The sequence below is a fragment of the Crinia signifera genome, chromosome 7 (assembly GCF_055691185.1).
Source record: "Crinia signifera chromosome 7, ASM5569118v1, whole genome shotgun sequence".
Classification (NCBI taxonomy): Eukaryota; Metazoa; Chordata; class Amphibia; order Anura; family Myobatrachidae; genus Crinia; species Crinia signifera.
In genome coordinates, this window is record NC_139223.1 from 100,842,804 (window position 1) to 100,861,711 (window position 18,908).

The 18,908-nt window shown below is 46.3% G+C and overlaps 1 protein-coding gene and 1 long non-coding RNA gene across 13 annotated transcripts in view; one reads left to right on the plus strand and one right to left on the minus strand.

The window, feature by feature from the left end:
• LOC146020424 (uncharacterized) overlaps positions 1-8,254 on the minus strand; it is a 41,315-nt gene extending 33,061 nt beyond the window's left edge. The window contains exon 1 of the long non-coding RNA XR_014450787.1: positions 8,142-8,254. This is a non-coding gene — a long non-coding RNA (uncharacterized LOC146020424). The remainder of the gene's footprint in view (positions 1-8,141) is intronic.
• The window catches only part of KALRN (kalirin RhoGEF kinase), an 856,470-nt gene that overhangs the window by 659,980 nt on the left and 177,582 nt on the right, over positions 1-18,908 (plus strand). Inside the window, exon 1 of one of the 12 annotated variants that reach the window (XM_083153552.1) lies at positions 14,382-14,613. The exons of the other annotated variants lie outside the window; for them this stretch is intronic. Within the exon in view, the coding sequence (XP_083009678.1) occupies positions 14,532-14,613 (82 nt within the window). The 5' untranslated portion in view covers positions 14,382-14,531. Of the gene's footprint in view, positions 1-14,381; positions 14,614-18,908 lie in introns of those variants that run through there. 12 annotated transcript variants of the gene reach the window in all.

Sequence of the window (18,908 nt, forward strand, 5' to 3'; positions counted from 1 at the left end):
TTCCTTTAGTAAATTTCCCCCACTGTATCTGCAATCTACAGTCAGCATCTGCCGTTCTTACATTATATGATACAGTATTAGAGTTAGAAAGTTAATGCAGGCTTACTGTTTACATTACAGTATGTACAGGAAGCTGGGCCGGTGCTAGGGTGTTCGGCGCCCCCCTGCAAACTATAAATTTGCACCCTCCCATACTTTATAAAGCGTCAGTGTGCGCTGAAAAAAGGTTGTATAATGCCCGTAGTAGTAGTGTCTCATACACATATGAGGTGATTCTAATTGACTTGGTAAGCTGCCCTGGCGAATACCTCCCAGTGGTGTAGCTAGGTGCCATGGTGCCCGGAGCATGGGCATGTTTCGCGCCCCCCTGATTTGTAGTAGGTGGGGCTCTTGTGCAGCGAAAAGGGGGCGCAGCCTAACATTATACCTCACACCGTAATGCCCATTGCACATTTTAGCGAACTTTGTAATACCCAATACACATAAAGCCACATGCCGTAATGCCAATTACACATAAGGCCTCACATGATGCCCATTGCACTATATAACAAACTGTAATGCCCATTACACATTTGACACATATGTGCCACTTACCTACATGCTCATTGCTAGGAACTTCATGCTCTATGCCAGGGGCTTCATGCTCGATGCCAAGGGGCTTCATGCTTGTTGCCAAGGGGGACTGAAATTGCTTGTTGTCAAGGGAGTCTGATTTTGCTCGTTGCCAAGGGGGACTGACCTTGTTCGTGGCCAAGGGGACTGACCTTGCTCGTTGCCAAGGGGACTGACCTTGCTCGTTGCCAGGGCCGGTGCCAGGTTTGTCAGCACCCTAGGCGAACTGAATGCCCCCCCCCCAGTCCCCACATTCATACACATAAATACTTGGCAACAGCATGAGGCTATTCGCTGGGTGGTAGCAGAAGGCAGCTAGCAGTGGGCGGGCGACAGCAGGACTCAGGAGGCTAGTGGCATTGTAGCAGGAGGAAGCTAGTGGGTAGGCGGATGGCAGAAGGAAGCTAGAGGGTGGGTGGGCGCTTGGCAGAAGGAAGCTATCTCACGGCAGCAGGAGGCTAGCGGGTGGGCCGACGATGCACTCTGTCTCTGACGCCAGGCACAGTAGGAAGCAGGCGAACAGGGCGGGAGAACCGGCAGCAGAGAGCACAGCTCCAGCGCCCGGTGACATTCCGGCGCCCGGAGCTTGTGCTCCACCAGTTACGCCCTAGCTACACCTCTGATACCCCCCCCCCCCCACGCAGCCATTTCTCCTCGCAACCAAAGGAGGGGGATGTGTTACGAATCCAGCAGGAGAAATCATTTGATGGTTGCTGACCATCTAATAATTTCTCCTGCCTTCGCAAATATAAGTCAGTGGAGCCTGACCTATATTTGAAAGCACCAGGACAAAGACAGGGCAGGCGGCTGACGTCATGTGACTTCATTCCGCCTGCATTCCCATGAAATATTTTTCTATTTTCTGACAGCATCATATATATATATATATATATATATATATATAAATATATGTAGAACGACGGGCGGCACTCTCGGTCTTTAAATAGCTAGTGGGGTATGTCCAATAATGTTGTGATACTGTATCACAACTTGGCTGCGGGGGTCATTATTGGACATACCCCACTAGCTATTTAAAGACCGAGAGTGCCGCCCGTCGTTCTACACATATCCAAATTCTTTGGAGAGGGCACCCGGCGAAATACACACCATATCCACCGCTACAACCAGAGTGCCGAGCATCGCTAGCATATATATATATATATTTTTTTTTATGTATGTGTTATATGTTGTATGTCATGTATTGTCTATGAATTATATGAAGTGCACTTCGAATATTATGAAATATATATATATATTTTTTTTTTATTAAAATAATTAACTTCATATAAATTGTTGTAATCATTGGACTGGGTATAGCTGCGCCTCTTAAATGTAGCGATTTATCATCGCTATCACTCCTGAGTGCAGCTTGTTACAGAGGCTCACAAAACCTCTGATAAGGGGCTGCAGCTATTACCCGGAATAGTGAAAGGGTTGCCACCAATTTTAGAACTAGCGCTACTGTGTGACTGTAGTGTCACCCTTTCTTCCTTTTTGTAACTAGACAAAGACTCTGAGCCCATGAGTTGTCGCCCACCCTGCTTATCCTGGCTCCTGTGTTTATTTTATTTTTAAATGGTGGGTGTCATGGTTCCAGCGGGAGATAGCAGGCCGAAGGGGAGCGCTGCAGCGTTTAACCCACTTACCGGGTCCTGCCAGCTCTGCCCATCCCTCCTGTGCCCCCCATCACGCAAATCTCCCCTGTGCCCCCCTCCTACATTCCTCCTGTGACCCCCATCACAAACATCCCTCCTGTGCCCCATCACACGTCCCTTCTGTGCCCCATCACACACATCCGTCCTATGCCCCATCACACACATACCTACTGTACCACCTTATCACAAATAATCCTCTAGTGCCACCATCACACATCCCTCCTGTGCCTCATCACACACATCCGTCCTATGCCCCATCACACACATACCTACTGTACCACCTTATCACAAATAGTCCTCTAGTGCCCCCATCACACGTCCCTTCTGTGCCCCATCACACACATCCTTCCTATGCCCCATCACACACATACCTACTGTACCACCTTATCACAAATAATCCTCTAGTGCCCCCATCACACATCCCTCCTGTGCCCCCATCAGACATCCCTTCTGTGCCCCATCACACACATCCTTCCTATGCCCCATCACACACATACCTACTGTACCACCTTATCACAAATAATCCTCTAGTGCCCCCATCACACGACCCTTCTGTGCCCCATCACACACATCCTTCCTATACCCCATGACACACATACCTACTGTACAAACTTATCACAAATAATCCTCTAGTGCCCCATCACACATCCCTCCTGTGCCCCCATCACACATCCCTTCTGTGCCCCATCACACACATCCTTCCTATGCCCCATCACACACATACCTACTGTACCACCTTATCACAGATAATCCTCCTGTGCCCCATCACACGTCCCTTCTGTGCCCCATCACACACATACCTACTGTACCACCTTATCACAAATAATCCTCTAGTGCCCCCATCACACATCCCTCCTGTGCCCCCCCCCCCATCACTCCCATACCTCCTGTGTCTGTGCCCCAACAAAACACAACCTGGTGTACTAGTATCTCACCTTACATAGGACAGAAAGAAATGGAGTGACAGAGCCTCCAGATGTCGATAGGGACACCCCTCTGCCCCTCCAGATGTACATCAGCTAGCCTGGAGTCCCTGCAGAGGATCTCTATCACTCCTCCTGTGCTTAACTCAACACTCAACTAATTCAGTCTGTGGCAGACTAGATAGTCAATCTAAAAGCCTCTCGGCAATGCAAGCTGTGCTATGCTGTAGGATTTTAGATTGATTACACAGCCTGACACAGATACGTTGAGAGGACTCAGGACGGAGAGGCACTGCACTGGCAGTGCTCAGGGATGTAGAAGAGGACAGAGTAGGCGCTGCCTGCTCTTCATGCTGCCGATGCCGCTGCCTGTCATAGTCAGACAGGCGCAGGCTATGGCAGCCGACAGCAGCAGCAGTGTAGCAGAGCAGGGAGAGCGTAGCGCCTATCCAGCACTGCGCCTCCCTGCTTTGCAGGACTTGCTGAGTGGGTAGCGCCGGCCCTGACAGGAAGGCAGACTGCAATCAACATACAGTATTTTGTCTGACTGCAATCAACATCTTATTGTCTGAGGTGTCTGTCTGTGTCTGAGTGCACTGTTTTCATGGCACAGTATAGCGTTATGATAGACAGGTCCTTAAATAATGTTTTATTTAATTATCCAGCATTAGTAAAGTTTAGCATGCCCTCCATGTTCATACAGTAGCAATCTATACCAATGACATTGATAACCGTACACATCTGCTGCTGCGAATTCTATCCAAGTACACTGTCCCCTAAAGAAAGAACTTTTACCTGAAGTGCGAAATGTATTCATGCAAAAAAGAACCGTTCTTTGTAGCGCAATATGGACAATAACTGTATTGTGTACATGGCAGCCTGCCATTGTTACTTTTTTTTTGTGCAAAAGGAATTTGCAAAGCACCAAATAACTTTACTGATAAAAAAATAAATAAATTGTACCCCACTGTGGATCTAACCAGTATTGCTGCTAACAGCATACTGTACCTGTGTCTCTACCCCCTAGGCCACATTTACCTATGATTTAAATTGCACCATTGGAATATAATATAAAGTCCAATATGAGACATGCCCCGTAGAGTGCACTGTTTTCATGGCGCAGTATAGCGTAATGATAGACAGGTCCTTAAATAATGTTTTCTATAATTATCCAGCATTAGCTTCCATGTTCATACAGTAGCAATCGGTACCAATAACCTGTATAACCGTACACATCTGCTGCTGTGAATTTTATCCAAGTACACTGTCCCCAAAGTAAGGACAAAATCTGTCGTGGGAAGTTGCGTGGCAGCCTCACATTGCATTTTGTAGAAGATACTGTACAGTACTGTAGATTTTTTTTTCTTTTATAAAGGGAAGAACATTGATTGGCCAGTTTCTCATACTCTCAATGTCAACAACAACATTGTTGTATTTGGCACCGTAGTCTTAACGTGGAACATAAGTCACCCAGTGGTTAAACTATGTATTACATGGCGTGGGACATAACGCAGGCCATAACGCAATCTACAACTCGCGACTCGAAGGCCAAAAAACCGTTTTGTGAGCCACGATATATGAGGACACATCTGTATGTCACAAAGTCAGGTCCGACCTGGCTACGTCCCAGGTCCAACACTTTATACACTGGGCAAACCTTCTCATAACCTGGGTTGAGTTACCCTGTCGGTCAAGCTGGGTTATTAGGTTTGGTCAGCAACGGATTGGCATGCCGGACCAGATTGTGGCTGTCCCAAATGCCCGCCAGAACTGGCCTCTAACCCAGATTTCCTGAGCGCAGCTACAGCCTCTTGTGGTCGCTGCGTTTTGCCAGAAAATAAGATGGCTGCGGGAGGGCTGCTGCCGACGTGAGACAGCACGTAGCCCCTCACATGGTCATTTGTGGAGCGCATGGTTGGGGGCTCAAGCATCCACCTCCGCTCACTATATATATATATACTTGTAGAATGATGCGGCACTCCAACCAATGTGAACAGTGAAAAAAAGCTCCTGAAAAAAGGCTCCTAAAAGCAGTGAAACCTTTGTTTGTAAAACCTGATGAAAAAACGTCGATTATGAGAGAATAAACACTGATTTTTCACCAAGAGATAAGTCCGTGGAGTGCCACCTGGTTTCTATTACAGGAACCCCTGCAGTGCTATATATATATCACTTACCCCCCTTAGTTGCAGAAGGATAGGAACCGGCACACGAAAGGATGGTGAAGAAAAAGATGGTTTATTGTAGAAACATGATTGCACACATCAATAGCTGTACACCTAACAGCTGTTTCAAGCGCAATGAATGGTTTTCATCAGAGGTGAAGCACACAGTGGCAGAGCCCATATAAATAGCATGAATTGCGCCAAAAAGCATATGCAGATTAGGCCAACCAGGCCTCCACTGACGTGTAGCTGACGTCAGTTACAGTGAGTGACAGCGGGAGTGGGGGGGCGCGGCTCTTGCAGCGTCATCGGGATTCCCCGGAGCTCAAGCGCTGGGCTGGCTCCGGGAGTCCCGCGGCTGCAAAGATGTGCCGATCGGTAGCTGTCTGTGTGGGTACAGACATGCCGCTGAAACGGTGTGAGGGCGGGGCGGTGATATCGGGGCAGCGGGTATCTACAGCTACGTGATGCTGCAGTACCGCTGAGTTGGACAGTGAGCACCGGGTGCTTGGGAGCGCGCAGGGCTGGTTGTATCATCTGCATAAGCTGTGTCAGTCAGTACAGACACTGCACCGGTGTTGACCTTACCATGGTCCGTTTTTTTTTTGTGTAATGTAGACTGTGTCAATATTGTCATTGTGCTTCTATAGACTCATAGTGCCTGGAGTCACAGCTGAATATTGTGATGCTGGTGCCACTGCAATGCATGGTCGACATTGCATTCATGCAGACCTTACTGCTGTTTTGCGCAATGCACGTTGTATCAATATTGGCCATGGTATGTTTGCATACTCAGAGTGCCTCAGAGCCTGGAGTAATTGTGCTAAACCATAGAAGGTCGGCATACACACATGTCTACAGGTTCACATATCGTCTGTACTGACTGACACGGCTTATGCAGATGATACAACCAGCCCTGCGCGCTCTCAAGCACCCGGCGCTCACTGTCCAACTCAGCGGTACTACAGCATCACGTAGCTGTAGATACCCGCTGCCCCCACCAGCCCCGATATCACCGCCCTCACACCTTTTCAATGGCATGTCTGTACACGCAGCATCACATAGCTGTAGATACCAGCTGCCCCCACCAGCCCGATATCACCGCCCTCACACCTTTTCAGTGGCATGTCTGTACCCACACAGCTGCCAATTGGCACATCTTTGCAGCCGCGGGACTCCCGGAGTCAGCCCAGCGCTTGAGCTCCGGAGAATCCCAATGACGCTGCCCAGAGCCGCGCCCCCCCACTCCCGCTGTCACTCACTGTAACTGACGTAAGCTACACGTCAGTGGAGGCCTGGTTGGCCTAATCTGCATATGCTTTTTGGCGCAATTCATGCTATTTAAACAGGCTCTGCCAATGTGTGCTTCACCTCTGATGAAAACCGTTCATTGCGGTTGAAACAGCTGTCAGGTGTACAGCTGTCGATGTGTGCAATCATGTTTGAACAATAAACTATCTTTTTCTTCACCATCCTTTCGTTATTATCACTCTCTCCCTACATTCTAAAAAATTTCCACTATGGCCAGTATTCAATGCCTCTGATTCGCCATATTTTCTGGGGAATCAGGCAATTCGCCGGGTTTACAGGGAATTTTCTCACAGAAAAAAACAATTCACCCTATTCAATGGACACAATTCTCTGCAAATGAAGAGCGAATGTCTAGCGATTCTCTGTTTGTGATTCTCCGCGATTCGCCAGTGTTTTTCAATGGGGTTTTTAGTGGAATTCGCAGAGAGTGTATTCAATGCTGAAGTGGAGAACTGCTTTCTCCAGTGATTTTCCCCCGGATTCTCCATTTTACATTCCTCATCTTTTTCTGGAGAACTGGAATGTGATCTTTGAAAATAAAGTGTTTTTTATTTTTATTTTGGTGTCAAAAAATCAGATTTTTTTTCTGTGAAGTGGCATGCTATTTTTATTCATGTGCTTGCAGCACATGAATATATTTACATATTATTTTTTTTAAACAATATTTTTTAAATTTTTTTTACACATTCACCAGCAGGGGGCCGAGCCGGGAGCCGCTCATTAATATTCATATATTCACTGCACACTGGTCCCGATCAATACACATGCACGATCAGGACCAGTGTGTAGCGGCTCCCGGAACAGCCCCCTGCCAGCTCTGGGGGGCTCTCCCTGTGTCCCCCACAGCCCTCCTTCCCCCCCCCCCACAGTGTCCGGCGCAGGCAGGGAGGCTTCCATCTCCCTGCCTGCAGCCGTCCCCCTTAAAATTCGCCGCCATGGGCAGAGAGCCCCTGATGCGTTGAATAGGGCAAATGGGCGGCTGCCCGGCGAATCGCCCTGCAGGGAGAATTGGGCCGAAAGTGCAGCGAATCCTACACAGGATTCACTGCCTCCCCCAAATACAAGCATTGAATACCTGCCTATGTAATGTCTATGCCCCAAATGGGTACTTGAAGCCTTTTTTTACAAAAAAAATAAAATCACAGCTTTCTCTTAGGCTTTCTAATCCATTGATCATATGTAGCGATTTTAATACCAGCCTCCCTAGATATGGTATTCCTGCTTTAGCAGAAAGCCTCCAAACGGTAGACATTTGGTGTGCTTTACACCCAACAGAGAGAGAATTCTCATGCCTCTCTGCAGCACATGCCACATTTTCTAGAATAGATTATACCCTTCTATACCACTTGCTACTCCGAATGGTGAGCTCGGCGGATATAGACCCCATCAAAATCTCAGACCACGCACTCATCACTACCATGATTGGCCTATCTCCTTTATCTAATACAGCTAGAGATTGGAAGTTCCCCTCATACCTGGCCAAATCTCACAAATTTCAAACATATCTCAATTCCTTCTGGGACACCTATAGCCACGATAATATAGAACGCCTTCAAGACAACTCTTCCCTCTTCTGGATGACTGCAAAAGATGTGATAAGAGGCAAAATAATTGCCTATGTAGCAAACCAAAACAAAAAACACACTTCCACATATATATCATTACAATCGGCACTTACAACGACTTACCAACTCTTCAAACAGACATCAAATACAGACAAGAAAATAGCTTATCAGACAGCCCGACTAAATTATGAAGAATATCTACAATCACAAGGGGATAGACTCCTTTTTTCTGTGAATTACCAATTACATAGGTTCGGGAACAAGACAGGAAAACTCCTTTCTAATTTATTACAGGGATCTAATTTCTAGATGTTCCTTCCATTCCGGCTCATACATCCATTAGTGCTCACTATATGTCAACAGTGAAAATCCTCCACTCATCTTACCTCCAGGAGGTTCACTATAAAACAATACAAAGGGCCTATATCTCAACGGCGAGATTGGCACACTTTATCCGGGTTACAGGGGGAATGCCCCAAATGCCACATACTAGCAGCATATTTTTACCACTGTTTCTGGGATTGTGGCAGGATCAGACGTTTCTGGAATAATTTTTATCCGCACATCTACAAATCAGGCTATCGCCTGATCCCCTTGCCTGTTTACTTGCAGATTTCTCTACCTAGCATTTGGGCTCGAAAAAATCTTCACTGACCCCAATATTAACCATCATTATTACAGTAGCCAAGAAACTGATCTTGACCCACTGGGTGGCCAAAACCTTGCCTTCCTTAACTGAGTTACAGCTCAAAATCTTACAAATTATGTATTTTGACAAAAAATCGGCCATGTTAACGGCAGAGTCAGACGTATTGAAGTTTTACAAAAAATGGGGGGCCTACATTGACTCACCACCTCAAAACATTCAAACTCAGATCTTTTCAGTCTTTGATGCCACCGAATGGTTCCTCCATAGACAACTAATAACAGCCCAAATTTGAGTTCTAATTATGCTTCATTATTGTTACTATAATTATTATTTTTAGCATTCTTGTTTCTGATATTGCTTTATTTCAGGTCATGGTTCTGTCTCTTTTTTGATTTTTTCAAAACTTTTTAACAGACATGACTCTCATTATTGGAGAATATTGTTAATGAAAATAAATTTACAGGCTGTGGATTATATAGATTACACATTAGGGTGAGTCATACAATTCATTAATTAGTAGACCTACGTTTTTTAACAATTTATAATTTATAATTTGTATTGACTTAACCTGTGTGATGTTGTTATCCAATAAAAAGATTTTTCAAACAAAAAAAACATAAAAAGTCATAGATCACAAGCAAAGCACTACTCATAAGCAGTTCCCTAGTGCAATAGCTCTCATCATTGTATTTGCACCTCCCCTAGCCACCCACAAATAATACGGCTTTCCTATCATATTTGTGTATTTATCCTTGTCTGCATGTGTGGGAATGTGAACATGCCCTTACTTGGTCTATGAGAGAGTATTCCTTTTATCCCGTTACACCTCCAGTCACAGGGATTATTCCTTGTGTTAGTCAGCTAGCATTCAGTATCTGAGAATACCCAGTACAAATTCAGAGGGGCTTTGGTAGGAGTTCTGCAGACTGGAACCTGACCGAATAATGACGGTAGAATTCCGGTGATCGGGATCTTGATGGAAAGTATGGGATGAAAGGCACTAGGGTTATGGTTAGGAGGCAGGGGAAAATGGTTAGGGTTAGGCTGCAGATGAGGTGGGTTAGGGGGTTGGGTAAAAATACTTACCGGAATTCATTACGATTTTGACTGTCTAGATTCCTGAATTCATAGTTAACCCAAGATATACTAGGCCAACTGACATACAGATGGAGCCACTCTCAACTGAGCGGCTACCATCGAAACAAGCACAGGCTGGTGAATGGTGCGCACACATCGTAGATACATGTAAGATGCTTCCACGTCCATCAGATACCAGTGGATGGCACACCGGCTGACCTGCTGAGAGTGGCTCCATCTGTAGTACTCTCTCTGCATAACCCCTATGTGCATGATTCTCTGCACAGTAACAACTAACAACAGACCGCTTTTCAAAAGCTGTAAGTTAGTTCAGAGACAAATGCATAAGGTGTACTTACCTCTACTTATCTCACATGGGGCAGATGTATTAAGCCTGGTGAAGAAATAAAGTGGTGATAAAGTAGAAGACGATAACGCACCAGACAATCAGCTATGTTTGAAAAAGGAGTTGATTGGCTTGTGCATTTTTTCCTTCCACTCTTTTTCCACACCAGGCTTAATACATCTGCCCCAAAGTGCCTTAACCAACTTGGGTCACCTTTTATATAGATTCCTTTGTCATTTGGTAATTTTTTGTTAGCACTTTGTTAGTAAAATAGGACTATTTCAGACTTGGGGCCTGATTCAGACCTGCTTGCTGGGCTGCAAGTTCTTGGAGACCAGTGTGCAAACAGCCGTCGACACCTGCCCCGTAAAATCCTGCCTTACAAAGGGGTTTGCAGTGGATGTGCACAGATACTAATTTTTCCACTTGTCCCTGGTGCTCGCAGCTGTCACGTAGCTCAGGACTCAATCGGGGGCTGCAAGCAAAACAGCCACTTCAGAGTGCCTAGCTGGCATAAACACGCCTGCGTTTGGCTGGTTACTCCTAGGGTGAAATGTAATAGGATGAGAGATTCAGAAAGTGAGAGATTTGGTAAGAAAGCTCCAGTTTTTTTAAAGTGGCAGTCATTTACACAGCAAACCCAGTTTGCCTTTGCAGTGTAAATGACTGCTGCTTTAAAAAAACTGGAGCTTTCTTACCAAATCTCTCACTTTCTGAATCTCTCATCCTATTACATTTCACCCCTAGTGTTTAGTTGGGTATGTGCACATACGCAGTAAAGAAAACATCTGTACATACTGAATTACAGTTGCCCACCTGCAGTGCACATGGTTTTACCCATTTTGAGATCAAATTTTTCCTGCAATCTGGTCTGAATTAGGCACAATGTGCTGGATAGTCTTGCAGCCGTGGAGAGGTGATCATTGTGTTAGGCTGTGGCTGCATTGACTGCTTTATCATTTTGTGTCAAATATATGCAGACATGAATGGGTTATTGTGCTGGAATTTCTCTATGTCACTTTGTATCATTCATTGTGGTCACAGAACAGAGCGCTTTTGTTTTCTTTATTACTGTAGTTTGAAACTGTCTTGTTCATTAGTGGGTACAGATAAGTAATGTTCTGACTTTCCCCTCCACTGCATCCAGGGTCATTCTTGTAAGATACATTTTAAGAATATTAAGATCATGTAATAAGGTGATAGTTTTTTTCCCAAAGTTCATTGTGGCATCCTGAACTAAGCAGCTTTATTTTCTGTATAATTGTACATAGTATACACTATGTACTGTTTTGAAAATAAGAAGCTATTTAATGGGAAAAGACACTCCTGCACTGCAGAGTCACACAGAGCTCACACATTGGATGTTATTCTAATCTGTTCTCATGGGGGAGCAATGATTGGCATCTGCGCATGCGCATTTATGAGCATGTGCAGATTCCTGGTGTAAGCGTGCACAGTGAACTGCCTGGTCGCAGTCCCGTTTGCACCTACCAATGCAGATGGGGGACATGAGGCGGCGATGGGCTGCACACATGGGAACGCCCAATGTTTTATAGCCATTCCCATGAAAATGCTGGGTGTTCCCATGGTAATTCTACAATGACGCAGGTGTGTGTGTGGGGCGGTTACAGGCAGCTAATGACAGCTGCTTGCTCGCTTCCCGCACAGGGCGCCCGCAGTCCTAAGAAAACATAGATACCAATACCCCCTCCTTGCTTCCCTATCTCACCTCTCCTGTGCCTTTCACCACACTTCTCTCTGCACAAGGACATAGGCAGAGGCGAGAGCAGTGCAGATTAGATGGCACCAGCCACCATCCAAGCCCAGATCGCAGACCAGCAACCAATGAAAAGACGAAGCCTCTTTATGAATCTGGTGCTGATTGTGTACCGATCAGGGTCTGCCAGCCAATGAGAAACTGCTGCTTGATAGCTTCTCATTGGCTATGCCGGTCCATGAGACATTATTGGCTCACACCATTTTTTTTTTTATAAAGCTGACACTTCTTTTGATTGGCAGGTGGTCCAACAGACGGGATTTTAAACTGCACTGCAGGTGGGATCAGCTTCTGTCTCTGCTCCTGTCCCAGCATCGCTGCCGCCAATGGAGAGGGATCCCTCTTCAAACAATGCCTCTGCTGTTTCAGTGCTGGGATCCCATACCTGATCCCTGTGCTGGTAAATTTTCTATGTGAACAAAAACGAAGAGGTGGCGGGATGTCATATCGCCTTATACCGCCCCACTTCAAGCACTGCCTTAGATTCAGGCTCCAGAGGTGGGTCCCCCTTTGCCCACTATAATGACACTAATGTGCACATGATAATTACTGTATGTTCAGACAATGTTGATGGCATGACAGGATCATTGTTTGCTTATGAGCAGTGCTCTTCTCTCAGTGGGACACTATCTTGAACATTTATCCATTATGTCAATGGTTCCTAAACTTTTTAGAATCATGGTGCCCTAGAGCATCCATATTTTTTTTCTTACAGCACCTCTAGGCCAAAATTATTTTATGGAGAAATTTAGACAACAATAATAAATAAAGTAAAATGTGTGTATATGTCATCCTTGCAGATGTAGTGCTGCTTGTCCAGTGCCGGCGCACGCCAGACCGCCCCTGCTTGCGAGCGGACGCTACATCTGACTGGGACGCACATCCCAGTTTACCGTCGGCAGGGGACGGGAACCCTGCCCGTCTCCGCTTCAGGGAGACAGGGTTAGGGGGGGTGGGGGAACGTGACGGGCGACAAGGCGACGGTGGAGCTCCGTTGTAAGGGGACACACGCGCATCATCTGCGAAGTCTGGCAGCGGCTGGCGCATGGCAAATCCACCGCCAGCCCCTGCAATGATGGAGCCGGCTCCATCTGTATGTTCAATTATGTGTTGAGGAACTAGATTTATATTTATTCACCATAAAAAGTGGTCCTGGACCACCAACACAGACATCCTTGCAAGTACCCCAAGGCACCCCAGTTTGAGAACCACTGCATTATGGATAGCCAGCATCATTTATTATTGTTTATACAATTGTATTTGTTGATTTTTTTTTTATATATATATATTTTTTTTTTTGCTTGTAGTCCATAGGACTGAGAGCAAAATTTACTAGACCAAACTGCAAGGGAAACAAAATCTGCCAAGGCAAGTTAGTTCAATTCACATGTATGACATGTCTATATTTTAATTGTCAACATTTCAACTGTGTATGCATTTTGGTTGTTGACAGTGTGGCTGTCCACCTTTGTTTTTGATTGTAAACATTTTGTACACGCTGCAATGCCAGCACCCCCCCCCCACACACACACACACACACCCTTTCCTGGCCCCCGCAGCAGCACTCCCTATACAATTATGACAGGCGTCAGGACTGGAGCATGCGCAGTACCAACCTCTGTACTGCGCATGCAGACAGCTTCTATGGGCTGCTTTGGCAACAGCCCATAGAAGTGAAATCATTGTCCCTGCACCTGTACAATACAGGTGACAGGCATCAGAACCAGTGCATGAGCAGTACCGATGTAGGTACTGCGCATGCGCATACCCCATATTTTATGGGCAGCCCATAGAGAGGAGTCCTGGAGGGAGGAAACACCTCCCAATGGGACTGCCTTGGTGACTGGCAGGTCGGACGTCCTCGTCCAATAGGAAGTCACTGCCAGTGCCAGTCACATTGAAGCCAGTGCAGTCTCACAGACTGCATCTGGCTTCACTACAGTGGCAGATTTTACCTGTCATTACTGACAGTATATGGAACTGCAATCTATTTGGGTACTAGGTGTTAGGGGTTATAGGTAGCCTTACCGTAGTAGCCCTTTAAACTGGGGCACTCAGAAATTACACCAGTTCTGTAGCTGTTGAAAACATGTTAAAATGTAAATTTGAAGTCAGCCAGCCACAGAAACGGTAATTAATGAGTGTCCCTTATAAAGGAATAGTAAGCCTTGATGTGTGGTAGTATGCTCGGTTTGTGCATTTGCAGGTAATTGCACATAGCATTCATTTGTGGTGCTGCAATTCATATAAGATGTTTGGCACTGCAGTTCCCCTGCTGCTGCCTATAAACTACACACACTGAGCTGCTCCTCCTTTACTCTGACTCCTCCTGCCATTGGAGCTGACGACCTGCCATTCCAGTCCTTGTATCCAGCTCATGTACAGAGTGCTTACTCTTCTTGCTGCTGTCCTGAATCCTATTTGACTGGTCATGTTTAGATTTAGGAGATAATGAAGAGTGGAAGTCCCATCGACCCCCCTGTCTGCTCTCCTGGCTGGTTATATGCCAGATGCTGCTGCTCGGTAGTGACAGGTGAGTGATATTAGTACCTGTGTTTTGTGTAATGATTAGGCACATGTTACTAATTGGAGTCTGCACTGTATAGAGGTCACAGCTGACTGGGAATGTGAGCAGAACATTCTTTGTTAATGTTTCTAGGGCTTAAAAAACATGTGTATACAGTAGATTAAAGGTGAATGCCAGCAATGCTAGTTGTACATTACCTCTCTGTGTTGGGTTTATGTGACAAGATAGATGCCACTGTTTTGTTTATTTAACTGAACAAATTATGACAGGGACTGGTGTGAGTTTAATGTTTTTATAACCAGTATACTGGAATGTATTATTTAATATCTTCCTGTGGTATTTTCTCCATTTCATAGTGTAAAGGGGTGTGGGGATCAGGTGACTTTTTGTATTGGAATAAAGACACCCCCCCTCTGGCTTGATACCAACATTGTTGTGGTAATTTGTAACTATAGGAGATCTCATTTTTTAGCAGTTATAGCCACAGGAAAGGCAAAGGAAATATTATGTCCATGGAATGTGGTCTGATAGTGAAAGTTCAAGGGTTACAGTGTCCATAAAATCTCTGCTCTGTGACCCTATAACTGTTCATACTTCATACTGTACATTTCTATGTGGTACTGACACTGTACTGCCTGACATCATGTGAGAGGTGCTTACTGTTGTGAACAACTGTTGTCAGGAGCATGATCTGCATATTTGTTATTATTTTTTGGGTATTTGTACGTCAGTTGGCACCGTACTGCGGCCTGCCTGTTATCTGTGCTGCTGCTTGTTTATACATGTTCTCCATTATTCTCCAGTATACCTTTTCTCTGACTGTCTGGCTAGGGTGTACAGTCACTTATTGTACCATACAGAACATGACTTTTGATAAGAAATTAGGGTACTTGTTTCCTAGAACGGCGCCCACGATTTTGGTCTTAGGCATTGCAAGCAAAAAAATTGCGTTGAAAAATCGAATGCGATGCGACCGACGTGATTACCGCGATTTTACATAGGGAACAATGTTAAATGGCCCAATTGACCCGATTTCACATAGGGAACAATGTTAAATGGCCCACAGACCCCAAATACCCACCCTGAAGTGTGAAATGGCCCCCCCAATTGTTAACGCCACCCCACGATCAACGTCAACCCGAAGCGTGGCGAGCGCAGCGGTACGCGTCCTCCGACCTTTTCATAACCCCACTATCCACGTCGGCGTGGAGTTGAGAATAGAAAGTGTGGCGAGCCACCGAGCCCGAAGCGTGGTGAGCGTACGCGGAACACGCTCCCGAAGCGTGGCGAGCGGACACAGATTACTTAACATGTATTCCGCGTCCGCTCGCCACGCTTCGGGCTCGTATTACGCGTCCCCTCGCGGGGCTCGCTGCGCTCACCACGCTTCTGGCTCGGAGGCTCGCTGCGCTCGCCACACTTTCTGTTCTCAACTCCACGCCGACGTGGATAATGGGTGTATGAAAAGGTCGGAGGACGCGTACCGCCGCCCCTCGCGTGCTCGCTGCGCTCGCCACGCTTCGGGTTGACGTTGATCGTGGGGTGGCGTTAACAATGGGGGGGGCCATTTAACACTTCAGGGTGGGTATTTGGGGTCTGTGGGCCATTTAACATTGTTCCCTATGTGAAATCGGGTCAATTGGGCCATTTAACATTGTTCCCTATGTAAAATCGGTAATCACGTCGGTCGCATCGCATGCAATTTTTTGGCCGCATGCGATGCGACCGACGCGATTTACATTTTACCATGCATTTCTATGTAAAATCGCGGCCATCGCATCAGTCGCATCGCATGCCATTATAATGGCATGCGATGTACATGCGATGCCCGCAATGGGCGCCGTTCTAGGAAACAAGTACCGAAATTAGAGTAGAGAATGGGTAGCCCATATTTATATGTGGTTTACAATAAATGATGTGGGTTGCTTCTGTGTCCCCTTGCCACTGTCTTCTCAAGGCTAATCGGGAATTTGTATTAATTCCCGCGGCAGTAAGTATTGCTAAAACAGCATAGTGGCAGCTCAATTGCTAATTTAGATATTTTCATTTAAGAACAAACACTTCCAACTTTTTTTATGGTATTAATTTGTTCACAGTTCACAGTTTGCAAAATCATTTGGCAAGGGATTTGGAATTTCTGTCATGTGCCAAGGCATATCAGGAGGCAAACAATTCTGCGGTAATGTCTGAATACAATCTCAAACAGAAATAACTTATTCAATCAAGTATTTCATGCATGGACCAATATATTTATCAATTGGGGAATAAAGAGAGTAAATAATGAAGAACAGGGAACCCCTAGACATGTCCATTGTGATGTATTGATGAATCTGTGTATTTAATGTAGCCCATTATCCATGAACCCCAGCACCCCTTAAGTTGCATTGCAGGAAGCTATTACTGAGAGCTGCAGCAACTTTCTATTACAGCCTTCAGGTGTGGGGGTTCCCTATCTGATCTTGTGACTTCTGGATTATTTGTATGGTAACCTTGGGCCAACATGACCTATGACCTGCAGTGCCCTATAAACGTCTCTAAAAGTGTTACACGGGGAGTCCCAATTTCTGAATACTGTGCATTTTATTTTTCTTTCTAATACCCCTTTCCCACTGCAGCTCTTAAACAGAAATTTGCCGTTTTTATCGCCTTTTTAAACGGGTAGAACTGCAGTAGGAATGCTCCAGGTTGCTGTACCCGTTTTAAAAATACTGGTTTTTTTTAAACGGGTAAAAAGCAGAGTTTTATCCGTTTAAAAGCTGATTTTTCGACAGTGGGAAAGGGGTACCCCTTTTACCCGTTAAAAAAAAAAACGGCATGGGGTCCCCACCCACTGCCGTAACCAGCACCAGGCTGAAAGAGGGCTTCACTGATTTTTTAAAACCAGACCCAGGCTCCAGGTCCGGGGCTGGTTCCCAAAATACGGGGAACAAAATGACTAGGGCCGTATTTTAAAAAAACAGCCCCAGGCCAAACCAGCCAGCAGGGTAATGTCGCAGCCGGGGGACACTTATTAGATAAGGTCCCGCGGCCAAAACATTCATTCCTACCGACCAGTCAGCCTGGCCAGGGGCCCTGGGGGAGTGGGGACCCCCCCCCAATAAAGGGGTCCCCCCTCTCCAGGACTTACCTGACCAGGCAGAAGGCTGGTGCTGTCCCCGGTGACCCTGTACGGTGGTCACCGGGCTGATTGAGTGTAAAAAAATAGAATAAACTATTGTCTTTTACTGTGGAACTATGAGTCCCAGCAAGCCTCCCCCGCATGCTGGGACTTGGAGAACCACAAGTCCCAGCATGCGGGGCATTAAAGGGCCCCCTGGCACTTGTAGTTCTACAGTAAAAGAAATAGTTAAATAAACACACACTGACAACACAGAAAAATATAAGTTTAATACATACATTACACACACATACTGATACTTACCTATCTTAAGCCCGTAGGTAGGTCCCGGGGTCCGGGGCTCCAGGGCTGCTGAGTCGGGGGTCCCGGGCTCCAGGGCTTCAGAGTCCGGGGCTCCAGGGCTTCAGAGTCCGGGGCTCCAGGATTTGATGAAATCCATAGAGGGAACCTGTGGAAGGAAATCCTACTCACCAGGTCCTCTGGCGAAGATCCCGTCATATCCGCCGTAGTCAGCCGCCGGTACCCCGCTCACGGACTGAAAGGCGCAGAGATCTTTCATCTTCCGCGCCTCTCATCCGAATGATTCTATTGGCCGCCTAGCGGCCAATCAGAAGCCGAGTTTATTCTATTTTTTTACACTGAAATCAACCCGGTGACCGACGCACAGGGTCACCGCGGACAGCACCAGGCTTCAGCCTGGTCAGGTAAGTCCTGGAGGGAGGGGTCCCCACTCCCCCAGGGCCCCTGGCCAGGCTAACTGGTCGGTAGGGATGAATGTTTTGGCCGCGGGACCTTATCTAATAAATATACCCCGGCTGTGACATTACCCTGCTGGCTGGTTTGGCTTGGGGCTGGTTCTTAAAATACGGGGGACCCCTAGTCATTTTGTCCCCCGTATTTTGGGAACCAGCCCCGGACCTGGAGCCTGGGGCTGGTTTTAAAAAAATCAGCGAAGCCCTATTTGTCGGGTTTCCTGATTATTATTATTTTAATACCAGCCCTGGCTCTTTCAGCCTGGTGCTGGTTACGGCAGTGGGGGCGGGGCCCCACGTAATTTTTTTTTAAACCCCCCCCCCCCCCCTCCATCTTTACTATTATAAATGGGTCTTTAAACGGGTAAGTGGGAATGGGACAAAAACGGCTTTTAAACGGTAATTTACCGTTTAAAAGCTGCAGTGGGAAA